Source organism: Lichenostomus cassidix, chromosome 9 (assembly GCF_008360975.1).
Source record: "Lichenostomus cassidix isolate B80296 chromosome 9, HeHo_3.0, whole genome shotgun sequence".
Taxonomy (NCBI): Eukaryota; Metazoa; Chordata; class Aves; order Passeriformes; family Meliphagidae; genus Lichenostomus; species Lichenostomus cassidix.
Genome location: NC_139490.1, coordinates 18,338,650 through 18,356,368, shown reverse-complemented (window position 1 = coordinate 18,356,368; position 17,719 = coordinate 18,338,650). Strand labels below are relative to the sequence as shown.

General features: G+C 41.1%; 1 protein-coding gene across 4 annotated transcripts in view; it reads right to left on the bottom strand.

Annotated features, from left to right (window-relative positions):
- The window catches only part of SPSB4 (splA/ryanodine receptor domain and SOCS box containing 4), a 152,864-nt gene that overhangs the window by 43,668 nt on the left and 91,477 nt on the right, over window positions 1-17,719 (bottom strand). For all 4 annotated transcript variants that reach the window (XM_085069682.1, XM_085069678.1, XM_085069681.1 and 1 more), the window contains one exon: window positions 12,824-13,680. In XM_085069682.1, the coding sequence (XP_084925808.1) occupies window positions 12,824-13,517 (694 nt within the window). In that variant the 5' untranslated portion in view covers window positions 13,518-13,680. The remainder of the gene's footprint in view (window positions 1-12,823; window positions 13,681-17,719) is intronic.

The window sequence follows — 17,719 nt, the reverse complement described above, 5'->3', positions numbered from 1 at the left end:
AATGCAAGCCAAAGGAGATGCTGCCCACCAGCAAATCCCAGGACACATGCAGCTCCCAAGGCACAGGCAGGAAATGCCTTCAGAGACACACTACACTTAATGACTGCATCTTCTAATGTACTTCAGGGCATGCATCGTTGGCAGCCTAATTAAAACCAGAAATCATTTACTTCATTTCATTTGTTCTCCCCCAGAGGTGGGAAACCACTGGAGACTGCTGGCAGAAGTGCCCTGGGAGGCACTGAATTCCCTGCTACAATTAACCTGGCAAAAGGAGTGGTAGCATCTTTGGAGAGAGCTTTCTGCACCACACAATTACATGTTTAATAAAGGATTTGGTTTCACTTTTCCAAAAATGGCTGAATGTGTTCCATGAGAATTTCAAAAGGCCTTAAAATGGGTAAGAATGAGATATATACATATATCAAATATATACATAAATTTATCTTGGATGGTCCACTGGGGACATGGACAGTTTGGCTTTGTCTGCAGAAACTTATTTGTAAAATTATAATGCAGCTAAATGTAGAAGTTATTACCTAAAAAACAGATAAAGATCTAGAATAAATACAGGTCTAATCCTGCTTAATCCAGAACACTTCATTCTTTGGAAGTGTCATGTAGTACAGAACATCAGCCCTTCTGTGAAAAGGGTAACCCATTTACTGCACTCTAGGTAGAGCAGAATAACAAGCTGTCAAACCAAGTGAAACAGCTCCTAAAAAACCCTGGGACTGAGACTAACTTTGACAGAGAGAAGCAAAACAAGTCCTTCTAAACATTGGCAGCCAGAAGATCCAGAAGGGCCTAAAGTCAGCACCTCCCCCACCTACCACCTGAAAATCCATCTCTTTGGCAGCTTCTTATTCAGCAAGGTTAAAGGAGTGCTCTGCAATAGAATCAGCTTTATCATTATTTTCCACATTAAACAAAACTAATGACTTCTTGACAACCAAAGAAAATTGTTCTTTTTTAAAAATAAAAGAAATTTAGAGTTTATTCAGGGGAACAAGTAAAATTTAGTTGTGTTCGAGACACATCTAGACAGCTTTGCACAACTGCATTTGTATGACTCACTTGATTTACCCCAGTTTCTTCAAAGGTAATTTCTCACATTTTATCTCAAAAGACTGTTTTAAAATACTGTTTTTACAAAACAACTGGCAGAATCAGCTGAACACAGGCCATTTTTCAAATCTGTACAAACAAAGACAGTATCATTTGCAGACTAAAGAAAGGAAAGAATGAGTAAAAGACAGCTTACAGCCACTCAGAGAAGGACACCAAAGCACTCTTCTTCCCCAATTCCTGAAAAAACAATATTTTGTAATACCACCTGCAGAGAAACAGTATTGCCCACCTGCCCACTAAAAGGAGACACTCCTCCATTTCTAGCTAAAGCAGAGAAGACTTCCTTGTACAAGGAGATACCATTTCCCAGCAGCCTGTGGATTTTGGAGAAGCATGAGGCATTACTGAGCTCCACAGAGGATCAGAACATTACTGTCAGATTAGCATTGGGAAATGGATTTACCATCTGCCTTTTTGGCTCAAAATCTCAATCCTAAAAGTATGAAAACTAAAGTTTTTGTACACTTAATGTGTATTCTTGTATTGGTTATATAAATGTGGTTTTCTTCTTTTCTTAGTACTGAGCAACTTCCCAAGTAGAAAGAACACTGGATTTTAATTTTCATCTGCTCCAAGAGCAGCTCCTACCAAACACCACCATTCATGCATTACTTCAAAAACTAATTATACAGAGTTAGCCAAAAGCTCTAGTTTAAAAGCCTAATCTCTTTTTTAAAAATTACCACTGCAAAGGCAATTTTGCAGTGTACTGAGGAGAAAACATACCTAGAATACGCTAAAATTTATGGGGTTTTGGATCTATAGCTAAACACACAACAGGGAAAAATAGCAAACAATGACATTTGTTATTGCAAGGAATTGTCAGCGATGGGAAAACAAATAATTCTACAAAATGTTTTGTTATTTTCTACCTAGGAAAGCAAACCTTTGCCTTACTTAATGTAAGATGCCTACTGCAACAGCTTAAGATGCCTTATAAAGCAAACAAGTGAATTTCTGTTAAACCAAAATTACAGTAATTCACAATAACAGGGAAGAAGTGATTTAGTGCACCACAATAAAAGTGACCCTCAGATTTTTTGCTCACATGTCATACACAAAATGTTTCTCGGTGTTTCCATTTTAAGGAAGTTTCTCTCAGCACAGAAACCTGGGGAACAGAAAGCAGATGGTGGTTCCAGCTGATGAGAAGTTCTTGGGAGCTGTGGGATTTGTTGATCAGCACTTTTCCGTGGGTTGCTGAGAAACCCATCCACCACAACAGTGCAATGGCTGCTCTTGCTTCCCCTCTGATAGAGAACCTCTCATGACACCAGCCAAACCCTGCCAAGAAGCAGAAGCACAGAACTGCTACTCTGTGGCCAGGGAAGCTGCTGAAAGCATCACTGTTTTTTGGAACAAAGTCCAAACCATCCTGGTTTGTTCCACCTCTGTTCTGTTTTCAAGACAAACTCATTTTCATTAACATTTTAAGATTATAGCCTATATGTGCATTGTGTATTAAAGGTGTTTGGAAAAAATGGGCCAGAGGAAGCCTGGAACTTCCTCTGCATAAGTGACTTAGGAAAAAAAATCACATTCTCAGGAAGCTGCTGCTTGCATACAGATGCTGCCCAGTTATCAGAGTTTCGTTCCAGAAATGTTATCAGAGTTTCATATCAGAAATGTTGCTGGGGATGATGCTAGAAGGCTGGAACTCCAGTATTTTAAGTACATAAAGTTACATGCAAGATTCCAAAAACATTTGCATCACCGACTATTTAGTTTCTGCTTAATTATTGAAATGAAATCATAAAACCCTTGAACATCTACTTGATGATCAGTTACACCTGGAAGTTTAGCAAATTATTTTAAAGGACACAAGGTCTATTATGTAGAAGTAACAGATTTAAATTTACAGTAAGTTCAGAAAACTGAAAGGAAAAAGAATTTTAAAAGCCTATAAAGGTCCATCAGAAATTAAGAATATTTCACTCAAAAATATGCAGGATTAATTCAGCCTCTCAGATCCACAAATAATAACATCTTGCTCATTTCTACTCAAATTGAAAACTCCAGTTGTAAAGTCACGAATGACAAAAACTGCTGGGAGATGCCAATGGCATCACAGTGATTCCTATAAAGTTCATACTGAAAACACAGGGAACATTTGTCAGGTTCTTTGACTTACACAGGCTCTTAGTTTGATTTACAAGAACAAGCAGTTATAAGAAGTGACCAGGAAAGCTCAGCATGGCTGTGCTGAACACCAGGAGGAGCCAGGTGAATTTTCATTCCCTACCATACAGCTGGGGCTTGGAATCAGAGCTCCTGCCAAAAAAACTGGCGCTGAAAGTAAAGAAAGTACAGGAGGGATGTTTGGTCATTCAGGAGTCTGGATAGTCCTGACCTTTCTTTTCCATGTGCTACTTGGCTTACTACATCAACGCTTATTTCCTTCTGTCAAAATCTCAGCATCTTTTTGTTTTTTAAACACTCTTTCCAGTCTTGTCTGCCTTCTCTCTTCCTTTCAAGCACTAGTGCCTTCACATTTGCTCTTTCAAGTACATCTTCATAGGTCTTGCTGCCACTTCTCCCTTTACTTCTTGCTTTTCCTCCTCCCTTGCCTCACATTTCATTCTGTTGCCTGTGGGTCACAGGTCTCTCATGATATCCTTCATCCTTTGCACACTACAGCCCTTTGGCCAATATCCCCACAACTTTAATTTTCGAATTGCAATCTGAATGAGAAGTGAAGCATGTGCTAGCATTCCCTTCCCAAGTCAAGAAAATACCACTGAAGCTGATTTCTCAGTGTAAGCCCAAACCCCAGGTGAAGCCATCCCTCCTTTCCCAAACGTGCCATGAACAAATTACCCAGAAGTACAAAAGGATTGGCTGTAACCAAATACTAACCTACACTTAATGGACTGCAGATTTTGCAGGATGTTTAAAGTTTCCCCTCTGATCTCTCTGAACTTTGGCCTTCATTTGTTTATACAGGCAGAGGCCAGCAGGTCATACCACTAAAATCAGCAAATTGTTTACACATATGGCGAGCATGCATGGAGCAGAGCTGGAGTCATGGCTACAACACAGCACATTAAAGCAATTGCTTTAGTTAAAACAACAAAGATAGAGTGAGTCCACACACGTGATGAGGAGACCTTCCAGTGCAGTGAAACTCAGTACAAACCAAGAAATTAACTGGTATTTCTTCAGGAGCCAAGGCACACATTCCACACCAACCTAGTCTGAGTCACTGACTCCAGCATTGCTTGTTTCATGAGAAGTGGCAGCCTTTGACATCACCAGTGTCAAAATATTACAAAATTTTAAGTGCATGAGCTAATTCAGCTGGGTGGCAGTTAATAGAGCAAAGAATATAAAAGCTCAAAAAGTGGGTCTGGAAGAGAAGCTGTGGCTGACAGTACACAAACCCCAAATGTGCTGCCGGATTGCGTTTGTTTGAGGATCAGCTTCTACACAAACCAAATTCCTAAGCCTGTAAAAATTATTTTAAATTTTATAAAGATCTCTTAAAAAGCCTCTCCAAGTAGTAAATTTTACATCGTACAAATCCTTTGAAAATGAGGTGTTTTCAGAAGCATATAGTGTTTCAGTTTTGAACACGTGAACAGGGCATTAGTATAACCCACATTCAGTTTTGTTTTGATGGACAGAGGAATGTATTTTTGAGAACAATTGCAGGCTCTATGCTTACAAGAATGCCAAAATACGAAAGGTAAACAGTACAAGAAATGAGGAAAAGAACCAGGATCTAAAAGAAATTAATCACTTTGTCGTGCTCAAATATATTGTAGCTGTCAAGCTTGCTGAAACTAGAGGGAGAAGGAAGCAGATTTTTTTTAGCTTCAAGATGCCATCTCAAACCTTTGTGGTCTATTCAGTGGCACACTGAATAGACATGCAGATATGTGGCATACATAAGAATATTATAAACTTTATAGTTACTTTTTATTGAAAAGCAGAAGCACCACATCTTTAAATGTCATGTCTGAACCAACACATACAGAAATGGAATTGCCATTTCCAATGAGGATGCAGCAGGCTGCAAAAATTAAAGTGTCTGTTGTGAGAAATGTAACTCTCAAACAAAAGTTATCCCCTTTAAATGTTACCTATATTGCTCACAATAAATTCTGGTTTCGTACAAATCACTTCCCTGCAACTAGGCAATATTTTCAGCCAACTAGTGATAAGAGACTGGCTGATAACAATCCCCTCTTAGGAAAAAAAAAGTAAAGAGAAAAAAAGCCAACCCAGCTCAAAGACATCCTATGTCTGGAAGTTCATTACTTTCAGAAAGAAATGCTCACAGAAGGCAGGGATATACTCTTATATTGTTATTCATTACACGAGTTTAACACGTGCACGAAAATGAAGCTTGTGGTGTCCTAAGCATGACCATGGAAAAGACAGGTATAGCTTTGACTAAGTGATCTGAGGTTACACTGGAAATTACCAACAGAAATTAGCTTTGTAGTGTCATCATATTATCTTTTTTCATCACCAACTAACATTTAATCAGCTGAAAACATCGTCTCAGTTCTTGTACATGAAGTTCAATTCTGTCAGTAACTTCTAACATAACATCTCCACTGCCTCAACCCTGAGCTCCAGGGCTGGACTGAAATGCCCCATCTCACACTTCTAGTGTTGGAATATGTCAGCAAAAATCAGGTTTGGTAACAGACCTGAAGACAGATTTGATCATCAGTCCCACCCCAAAGCAGTTTAAAGTGAAAGACTGAAGGTATATTGCCAAATCAAACCAGATGAGCGAGAGCTTTGATCCCATGCTGTCCTGCTAGCAGGGCTTTTCTGCTGTTATCTTCAAAGAGCAACACAAACCTGAAGCTGAGAGCACAGGGACTGTCATGCTCTGGGGTTTTCCACACTGACTGTCCAGGGAAAACTACAAAATACACCAGGACTGGGGAGAAAAGAGTCAAGGAAAGAATGTGTACAAAAGGATGATTTGCAGCTGAACTAGCCACCTTTTAGCAGACTGAAACACTATCTCAAGAAAGCAGCATAAGGCCGCCCAGCTCAGAATTACAGCAGCAAAAAAGCAAATCCCATTGTGCCATTTGCCAGCTTCCAAGTGCTTGACTTCACAGCCTCAGCACTATTTTCACATAGTGTTAAAACATTCACATGTACACAGGGAGGCAGACAGCACCAGCACTGCTTTCAGTGGCCACCTGCAGAACAAAGCAGCAGCTCTGGGCAGGATCATTTTCAGGCTCATTGACTGTCAATTTACCATAAAAATACGGATTTTGCCATAATATGAAGACTGGTGTAGGAATTGCCACTCACCACAATACATTCTTTTTCTAAGTGGGATTTTCTCTGAGTTCAAACTAGAAATCAGGTTGTTTAATTGCTTCTCTGCATAGAGAAGCTACACTGGATTTAAGAGAAAGAGGCCATCTGTAGAAAGAGCTTGTGATTCAGGAAGGGTAGAAACTTCCATGGGTAGAGAGACAAAGCAGTGTCTTAAGGAGAAATATAACTTACGAGGAAATGTGTATGAAAACAGTCAAAATGAAAAAAGCATGTGCATTTTCGGCAATAAAATAAATATTTCACTGAATGACAGAAGCATCATTATTTGCCCTGAAACTTGGATTTACAATCTGCAATTCCCAAAACCAATACAAATAGAGCAAATCGAAAAATAAAATCCTCTACAAATTTCCGCTTCTAATACAAATCTGTGAGAATTAGTTCACATTGCTGAGCAATTCCAGCATCATAGCTTGAGCAAATTCATAAAAGAATTAAGCAACACTATCAAGCTGCTATTTTAGTGTACTAAGTACAGTAATCACACTGTAACTTTAGACTGCAACATTCATTTCACTTTTAAGAACAGAGGTGTAGTCACTGCTCTTCAAGGTTCTTATGTCTTAAAAATAGGATACATGGGAGATCAGTGGAAACATGATCAGAACATTATTAGGCACCTTTTCCTGAAAACTAGATTTGGCAGTTGCCATGGCACCTTCATGAGCCAGAGAGGGAAGAAAAAGCACAGGTATGTCAGGATGTGAAGAAGCCACAACACAGCTGTGGACTGCTGATGCCTGTTCTTAGCCTTAGGAACTACTGAGCTCGAAATAAAGCATCCCAGCACCTTCTGAAGTGCTAGGCCAATGATACCTGGATTCCTTGCCAATAAACAAATTCTACAAGACTCTAAGGAACAAAAAGGAAACAAACCCTCAAAAAACCCCAAACCAAAAAACCTGATATCTGTAAAGCTGATGTGTGCTTTAGGTTGTCTGAGGAGGCTCTGTCATTAGAGGTCGTAACAGGACAAAGTCATATAAAATCTGTCAAGGCTATTGCTACAAGTGTAAGAGCTTGAGAAGGTTTTCTAGCTACATAATTTCACAAGCAGCTATTTACTATTAACCTGAGGTAATCAGAGGATTTTCTGAATAATTACAATTAATTTATTCAAAAGACAGAAACAAATACTCAACAGTCACCCAAAAGGACCATTAGAAAACCCATTTATCATTACAGCTAAAGTCACACATTTAAATCTGAAACGTCCTTCTCTGGAAGAGTGATACTGCACTGATCTTCTACAGTTAGCAGCAACAAAAATGCCTACCAGAAGTTAGGGACAAAGCAAAAAAAACCAAGATAAGTAAGAATTTATTACTGCTTAGTGTGGTAACAGAAGAGAAACTCAACTGGGGAAGGGAAGAAAGAAACAGGGACTGAATAAATGAGGACTATCTGGGAGACAGCTGTAATGCAGAGACCACCAAGAAGGGGCTGGGGGTGGCTGGGTGAAAAGCCACTTAACAGAGTAGCATATTCTAGTGACAATACAGTGGTTTCAACCTGCTGGGAAAATGCTGGGAATTAATTAGAAAGTGTCAACAAATTAGGATTAAAGGACAAAAAATGCACTTAAGCCAGGGAAGGCAGGTGCATGTAGAAGACAAAAACCCCCAACAACAGCTATCTGATTCCTAAAGCAGGCACTGAAAATGCTGTTCCCTGTTAAATTATCTTGAAAGTTAAAGATTGCTTCTTCACAGCACTGGCTGCTTAATTGCTGCTGCTTCATGCTCTCACTGCATGTCTGTAGGGAAAATCCTTTCTAAGGTTTAGCAATACTGGATTTTCAGAGTACATTATTTCCATTGCAGTCTCCAGAGTCATGTATTATATAAATAGCATAAAATGGGTTTAGATAAACAAAACAACAAATCCATTTAGAAGTTCTAATTGAAAACCATTTGGGGGGAAAACCCAGAGTCTGATGTGAGATTATGGATTTCTCCTGGCAGTTGTTAATGCCACAATTTTGACTTGGATTTCTTTATGGCAAAAAGGCTCCAAGATGAAGAGTATGTTTATAATCAGCAATTGTGGTATGTTAGAAACAGACCAATGCAAATTAAAATAAACTGATAACAGTAAGAAACAGGAGAGAAGTTGTGCATTGCTCCAAAATTGGTATTTTAGCTCAGAAGCATCACCCTTATTTCAAAATGCTACACACACAGAGCCTCAGGTCTGAAAGAATTTCAAGAGTTACACTGTGGTCTTCTGCCCCTTAATTCAAAATGCTAAACTCACAGAGCCCCACGCCAGAAAGAATTTCAGGGGTTACACTGTGGTCTTTGCACAGCTGAAGGCAAAATGTGTGAGCAGATCCCACATGCCAAACCTTCTGTAGCTCCATCAGCGAGCAGAGGATGTGCCTCAAGCCTCCTCTTCCCTCCCTTCCTCCTCACACCTGCAGCACAGAACAATCCCCCAGCTCCTGCCTGGTGGGCTGCAAGTGCCCCAGCAGGAGCCAAAGGGATCATCAGCCTCTCCCCAGGCAACCCAGGATCCAGGAGCATCAACTACTGCTCCTGGGCCCCTACACAGGAGCATGCACAACTCCCTGAACTGAGCCAACTCGCAGGCAGAGCAAGCAGGCTGCTGGCATACAAAAACGGGAGCCAGACTTTGTTTGGATGATCTTTAGTCCACCTACTCCTTCATGGTAGGTAAGTTTGAAGAAGATATTTTGAATAGTACATCTATTTCATCTGGGGTTGTAAATACAGATGTTAAAAGCAGTGGATCTGCTGCATGGCACTGTCAGTAACTGCTGACACAGAGCCCAGGGACCCTCGCTGGTGACAGCCAAATACTGCAAGGAGGATCTGCAGGTTAAAATACAAATAGGTACAGACAAATGTATTCCATAAGTTATACTTGTAAGTAAAGTCTTCTCTTCCAAAACAAATGCTCCCAGCTTCCTGAGCTCAACCATTATTTTCAGAACTGAGTAAGGGCTATGGGAGGTTTAGTGCAACAACTTCAGTTTACCTACTTAACGACCAAGTTTTCTGTCACAGCATTGTTATATTGATTGTCCTCCCAATGCTCTGTTTAAACACTAATGGATCAGTCATGATCTGCAATGTACATTTACACAGAAGGTTTTGCTATTTCTCTGTTCCAGTCTATAAATAGTCTCCAGGACTCCTCATCAGACACCAGATATAAATAGATCAGCTTTTTGTAAAACAAGCACATACCCTGATCTGAAAAGTAACATTTACTGCTTTTATGTTATTGGAGGTTTCTAATTATTGCAATACACAGTAATTCCGAAGGCTGATGTAAAATTCTGTCCAGCTTAGAAGCTCGGCTAACACCAGTGTGGTAAATACTGATAGTATTTGATCAAAGGAGTCTGTGCTGGGAAGAACTCAATGTACTTACTATGAGCACTCTCTGTCCTGTCTCTCTGCCTTTCCTCCCAAACCCTGACAAATATTTGCAACTCCAAGTCTCTCAAAAAAAGGCAAAAAAAAAGATCTTATGATGATGATCTGTGACTTTTCATGTGATGTTCAAAGTAGTTTCTGAAGCAGGATACTCTGGGTATCAGATGCAGCTGGAAGAAATACAACTGCTTTTAATTACAGCATTATTCTAGGAGCAATATCCAGAGTCCAGAGGGCACACAGGTCCTTGATCTCTGACCTGCAGCCTTATCCTCCTGTGAATCTGCCATCTCTGCAGTAATTAACACACTTGGAAGTCTGCATCATCTGTGACGTATGTTTAAGTTCATTGCAGCTGCATGAAAGCCCATCATCTGAGCCTTTCACTCTTTGCCAAGCAACTGAAATACATGGGCCTTTAAAGCATTCAGAGGTCTTCCATTTAAACAGAAAGTATTGAAAACACTAGAAATCCCTGCCGTGGAGGTCTCCATTTGCTCTGCAGGACATCACACAAACAACCAGCACAAGCTGTGGTTTGCATTCTGAGCAGCAACAATCAATCACTAAATAGCAAGTTACGAGGCACTGTTTGACAGCAGCTTCAAAACCAGCTAAGTTGCTGTGGCCAAATCTACTAAAAGCTGAACTCACGAAGAGGAGATCCTTCCAGGGAATGGGAGGAAAGATTAGGGGGCAGAGGGGAAATAAAAGAGGTAATTAGTAAGGTTAGAAAGGAACCAAACAGTAACAACACCCTACACACATGTACGTTGAAAAATATTTAAATTTGTGAACACAACTGTTCTTTAACACTTGCACTGCTTTTCACAAGAACAAGCAATTATAAAAACCTGCAATCAACAGTGCAGTGAGAGCAAACATGGAGAGTGCCACAGCCAAACTTGCACTGTTGCACAAGGGCTGGCTGGATAGAAACACCTTCAGCAGAAAAGAGACAGTGTTTGCTTTAGAGCACCAGCTAAACAAGCTCATTTGGTTTCTTGAATGCTGTTTTTGTTGCAGGACAGTAATGGATCAGTGAACATGTGATAACAAATGATGTGATTCCAGGATGTCAAACTGCCCCACGGCGAACTGACTTTAAACTTCCTCTTCACATGGTCAGATTAACACTCAGGCCCACATAAAAGTTTAGTTCATCAGTTTACGTGTCAAAAAAAAAAAAAAAAAAAAAAAAAGAAAAAGAAAATAGAGACTTTGACTTTCTCAGGGATAGTTTAGGAAGCTATCTTGCCTCTTCCAGCAAAAGTATCCCACGAGAAACCGGATGGGAATTTTTCTCTCTGCCATCTCACAGACCACAGCTATCCTTCTCCATTTAGCCCCTTTTATTTTATAATTTCTACCGAACTCATTCACATCCTCCTCCTGTGTTTTCATCCTTCTAGAGCTCCCTTGAGCAGCCCTGTGAAAGCTACAAAAGGAATGCAGAACAATTCCTTGTGTGGACGTGGTGGACCAAGCTGAGCCGTACTTTGCTTAGTTTGGCAGATATTTACAGTATTATAAAAACTGCTTTCACAAACAAATATTCAGTTTGCAAAAGTCTCTCTCCCCCACCATCCAAAAAAAAAAGAAAAAAGACTGTCAGCACATCATTCTGCAATGAGTGAGTTAATTGCAAAATACTTAAGATCCTCAGATATTCCCCTGTATGAAAGCACTTGGGAAGCTGCCATTTAGCATCTAGCTGTAAAACCTGCAGGGCTTCTGTGGATAAAAAGTCTTTCCCCCAGAGCTCATTACAGATGTTTAGGAAAAGGTAACCTTAAACAGGGTCAAACTATTTAATTATGTTTCTACTTGGTATGTAGATGTAAGGTTAATGAGCAGAGAATTAATTTTTGACAGAAAAAAATTTAGACCACTCCATCCTAATGGAAAAGAAGAGTAAATTATTTTAGAAATTACTAATTGAAAGGCAAGTGTTGAACACTTGCTCTCTTTTTAAAGACCAAGTTCCATTCAAAGACCCCAAAATAACATGAAAATGTTGCCCAGCTATCTATTTTTTCTATATATTGATATTTGTAGCTCTTACTACACCTCAGAAAATATGGTTTTAAACAAGAACCAAGTTTCACTCATCACCTTGCCCATCCTTTTATTCCCCAGTTTCCAGCAGCCAATGAGCTGACAGTGAATAGCTGGGCTCAAGCAAATTGGGCACAGACCCAGCAGAGCCTATGCCTTCCTGTGCATGGAAAACTGGACAGGACCCACTTCTGCAACTCACCTGCTGGTGGGCCCTATTTGGAGGTCACAGCAGCAACATGCTGCTCCTTATTATGTAAAATTTCATTAGGTATTACCCTGTCAGATCAGAAATAGCTCACACTTGTCCAAAAACCTGGATTTCTGGACAAGAAAATACCCTGAGAGAGCACCTTCTGAAATAAACTAAGGAACAGAGCTCTCTTTCAGAAAAGCTGCTGAAAGCAGTATTTGACCTGAGTTTCCAGATTCTTGGGGATCCACAGCTGCTTCTGAGGGTCCTGGGAAGGCAACTACAGAAAGAAAGTTGTCTGGCTTGCGTTCAAGTATGTTTATGCACACCATGTAAGAGTTTCCACTACTACAGGAAATTTTTACAGGATTCGCAAATCCTATTTGGAAACCACAGATTTAAAACATATCCTCCAGTAAACAAGAGTTTTACTGTTAAATATACCCAGAAAGTTTCTCAATTTCTTTTTCTCAGCCGGTTCAGTTTCTTTGGACATAGAATTCTTGCCACTCTGCCTGCCAAAGAGGAAAGTATTTTGATACAATCCATACCATCATTAGAAGACACAACAGAGATTAGTTGTGGGCAGTAAATATGGGGTGCAATCTCCTCAGAGTTGAACAGTCTGCTCCCTCAGCAAACCATCCACAGCAAAAGCAGAAAGAAAAACTCCTACATGAGAAAAGCTGAGAGGGTAATGAAGAAATGTGGTAACACTTACGGTCAAGTCCGTTGATGTATCTCATTGTAATTTCACAGTGCCCCCAAACTGCACTGACTATGGGGTAAAGTTTTTTCCCTTTAAGTCCCCTGAAGGCCACTCCAAGATACTGTCCATCGACCATGAAGCTAAGCGTCCCTTCATCCATATCCAATACCACCAGCAAGGAGTCTGGGAGTACAAAAGACTCATCTGGTTCCAAAAAGACAGGGTACGTGACCCCGGGCTGGTTTTTACAGTTGTGGTAGAGTTTGTTGCGCCCCAGATCCCAGCCCCAGGATTCGCTATTGCTCCCAACCAAGGAGGTGTATCCCACCGAGTGCAGCGGCGCGTCGGCCGTGGAGACGCCCACCACGGCGTGAGTGCCGCGCTGCCGCGTGGGCCAGTGGATCTGCCACACGTGCAGGCCCCGCGTGTAGCCCACCTTGCCCCGGATGCAATCCGTGCTCTGGGCCACCGGGTGTCTGTGGAAAGTCAGTTTGTCATCTTCCTTGACAAAGATATTCAAAGAGCGATCTTCGTTGTTCCAAGCGTGTTTGTACTGGACCTCCAGCTTGGCGGGGGGCATGTCCAGCAGCATGTCCAGGCGCGCGGGCTTGCAGAAATCCGGGCCTCGCAGCTCTCGTTTCACCGGTCTGTACGGGGGCTCCCTCACATCCACAGACTTGATGCTCCCTGAGATTTTCTGGCCCATTGCTTGGCTGCAGGTTTACAAAGGAGAAGGAAGAGTTGACTTTGGCCCAACGTCACCTCATGAAAGCACCGTTACACTGAGCCAGTGACCCGACAAGCTGACTGGATTTGCTCCTCCTGTTCGGAGCTTTTTAGCAGCAGTGTTTTCAGAGTAAAAAATGCTCCTGGAAGAAAGCAGAAAGTTTTTAGTTAGTTTAAGAAAGCCAATGGCAAACCCACAGCATATTTTTGAAGCGCTTCTTCTCATCCCTGGGAACTATTTTAAACACCAGAGCTGCAATTCCCTCCTCCCTGCGCAGTGTCCTGCCGCGCTACCCAGGCTGCCGGCAGGATGCGGAGCCCACCGGCGCACAGAGCGCAGACAGTCATTTCCTCCAATTCATAATAGGATGCAGACATTCCCCACCTTCTGCCCTTCCACCTATTTTGTCTAGCCAAGTTCACAGCGGGCCTGAAGCAGGCGGACGCTGTTCCCCAGCAACAGTGATAAACTTTATGTGCAGCAGCAGCTTCACTTTCACTTGTGCTTTTGGTTCAGTCTCAGACATGCACTAGGTCAGAATCTCCCTTTATTTCCAGACGAGCTCTGCCCTGGGCCCTGGTGACAGAGACTTCAGCTTCTCTGCCCTTATTAAAACAAATGAAGTCAACAGTAAATGGTAATGTACAGCAAAATGTAAATGTTTCTTTTTAACTTATCCTGGCATTAAATAAAAGGAGAAAACAACCAAAAATTCATCAAGGCTTAGGGGTCTTCTTATAAAGGAGCTAAAAAAAGAAAAGGAGTGAGGAAGAGGAGCCATGAAAGGACAAATGAAGAACAGCAGTTTCAGTTCTCTGGCAGACATTTCTAATGGGCAGCTACTGCAACTGGGGATGTTCCTCATGCTAATGGACAGCAGGCTAATCCACAGTTCCTGTATTTCAGTATTCAACTGATCTGGAACACAGTAAGACACATTAAGGGCAATACATGATTTTAAAATGCATTACTTCTCTCTTTCCATAGAAAAACATGGTAAAAAAGAACCAGGAAGCGCTTCTCTGCGGCCTGGTTAAGTTAGATTTATTCACATTTTAGAGCTCAGGTAAAGTGCAGAGGAAAATCAAGAACCTCTAAAAGTACTAAAGGAATAAAAATGACAACAAAGTCCTATAAACCCAAATAGGTGATTGACATGGGATCAAACAGCGTGCCTGCAGTAGCAGACATATTTCTGTCTTCTAGCAAAATCAGTGCCAAGTCCAGGAATGCTCAAATATAGCTGAGTAGACCCACTCTGTTTATTTACTGACAGGGTGATGAAGTGTTTCAAGAAGCAAAAAATCTCCACACGCTCAAGAGGCTGAAGAGCCCAGGTGACAGTTGGTTGTCATAAAATGCTGTCACCAAACAGCAGATGGGTAGAAACATTCTTGCAAAAAACATCCTGCAAGATTTCACTTGGTAAGTCAAGTCCATGTCCTTCCTTTTAAAGACCTTCTACTCCAAACACACTGTCCCCTTCCAAAGATAATTTCTGAAAGAAGATAAGAAACATGTATGCAGAATAGAAGGAAACAAAAGTTTAGGAAAAAACCCTGTAAAATTTACCGATTTTGAGAAGTGAAAGAAATCCTTATACTATTTCAAATGGCAAATACTGTGTAAAGTGTTTTCTGCATGTATTAAACCACATCTATGTTAGGTGAAAGCCTTCTTTCCAAAAAACAAAAAGAAAAAAAAAAAGAGTAAAAAGCGGATGGTTCAAAGTCATGTGACAGTTAATGGTTCAAAGTCATGTGACAGTTAAGTTACTATATGAAAATATTTTCTGGTGACTGGTTCCCACAAGGGCATAGGCACACACCTCAGTGTAAAAGAACCAACTCATTACAGCTAATTTTAATCTTTGAAAATACAACAATATACCCAAGTATCCAACCCCTTCCTACCACATTTGCAGGAAGATTCACAACTCACAGGAGCTCTCCATGTGAGATCAACATGAATGATCCCCGTTATTCCTTTCCAAACTATGGAAGAGGAACCACAACTTTAAACAGCAATTACATTTTAGTTGATGCTTCCCATTTCCAGAAGCGCAGAAGCACTCATGGGTTGTTTCAAAGCTACAATGCCAATTTGGCCCAGCAAAGCAAGTTCAGTACTTTATTTCACAATAATAATCCCAGGGGAAATTAAATAGTGACACTAATACACACACAGGGAAGCAACAGGAGAAAATGTTGTAAGCAAACTTTCATAGAAGGAAATGTGCTCAGGGACTGGGTAGTTCCTTTAAAAAGGTGATTATTTGAGCTTGAAAGGAAATGAAAAGGGAAACCGTCACAGTTTCAAAGGGAACCTCAATGATTTTGATTTGAGATTTTGCTCTCTGTGCTTTTGAAAATTTCTACTTTAAAGCATAAGACAATTGCCACATTCCTGTCAGGGTGCTGAGGGGAGACGGCCGGGGAAGTCCTCAGTGCATCCTGCTGTATCACTTCCTGATCACATGAGAAACTAAACTTGGCACAGATGTTTACCTGGCAAGTCACCAAGAAATTATAAACACTGAATTGACTCACTTGGCAAGCCATAGACATTCTTCCTCATGTGCCCCAAACTGTAACATAAATAGGCTGCTAATAGATAGATCAGTAATTCAGTGGAGTAAAATGCATCATTACGATCACCGTGATACACACACAACTATGCCTGCACTCTGGGATGCCTCAGTAAGTACTTTGACTTGAAACTGTATCTTACGATATAAGGTCTTGCATCACAAATGAGCATTACCATATAAACTCATTAAATAATGGAATATTTTGCTAAAGAGCATTGTATGGACATAGGATGGAACAACAGTGGAAAAATCTTGCAGTTACGCAGCTCTGGTTGCTGGAGCTGAGTAGCATCTGACACAAAGCCTTTATGTGAGGAGCAGATTTATGTGAGGAGCAGCCCTGCCTCGCAAGCCAGGCAGCAGCAATGTGAGCTCCACAGGGAGCAACTCACCCACAAAGCCCTCCTGGCAGCTCACAACAGTTCCCTTGGGTGCTTGCAGGAGCGACATGTCTCAAAACCCAGATCATCTGCTGCCTTCCCTTGCCTGTGTCCTGTCCTTTCACACCAAGCAGAGGCCCAACTGAGGCACAGAAGAGCAGAGAAGCATCCCTTTGCCTCCAGCCCACCAGCAGCTGCTGCTGCAGGGACACAGCTCCCCAGGGCCCTGCCTGTCTCCACCATCAAACATCCCCTCCCTGCTTCCACAGGTCACACTTCCAGCACAGAAGACTCAGCAAAGTCCTACCTGCCCTACTACTATGGGGACATGCAGGCAGCTTCTCAGAAAGCTGAGCACATGCCCCCGAAGGGGAGTGGAGTGACAAACAATTCATCTGGCAAAGGTACCCCAGGTCTCCCTCCTGTCTGCAGCACTGGATGAATACACCACCCAGCATTAGCAAAAGCTGTAGGTTAGGGACAGATTATTCCTGTCAGACTCATTACTGTTCAATCCATTTACAGAAATATTTGGTTGTAAAACCTTCTTACCGTCTCCTGAGTTAATAAAAACTTGCCAAAGCCCAGTGTCATTCGACTGCTGTGACTTTTTGCAATCTTACACCTCTTAGAGAAACTTAGATTTCCTTGCCTAAATCTTCTCACCAGACGTGAGTATTCAGAAATAGAAAGAACATGAATTTTCTCTGTATAGTTTTGCTTTGAAGGTTTTTCCAAATCTTAGCTCTTCCAGTAATTTCAAACCACTACAGGAGTTTAAAAAAAAAATTTCAAACTGGCTTAATAGATGACCTCTCCATTACACTGCTTTAGTGACTAACACGAAATTTCACCAGTTATCCCTGAGACAAAAGGTATTTTGTGGAAAATAATCACCACCTGGAAATCTCTGATTGAGGAGACTTAGTTTTTGCAACCCAAATAATTTCTGTCTCTCAATTTCCCATTCATGCCGAGCTTTGTCAGGCTACGATTAGACTAAATGTACTGTACAGGAACAAGACAACTCCAAACATGAAAAGTATGTCAATGTCACTTAGCAGTGTCTTCATTCAGACTGCTAAAATATTTAGGGAAATTATTCACAATAAAACCACAAATTATACTTACCAGAGGAAGGCTTGCAGGGACATCACTTTGCTGTAATTAAATAGGGAGCATTTTTAAACAGTTTGGTATGTTGGCATCAT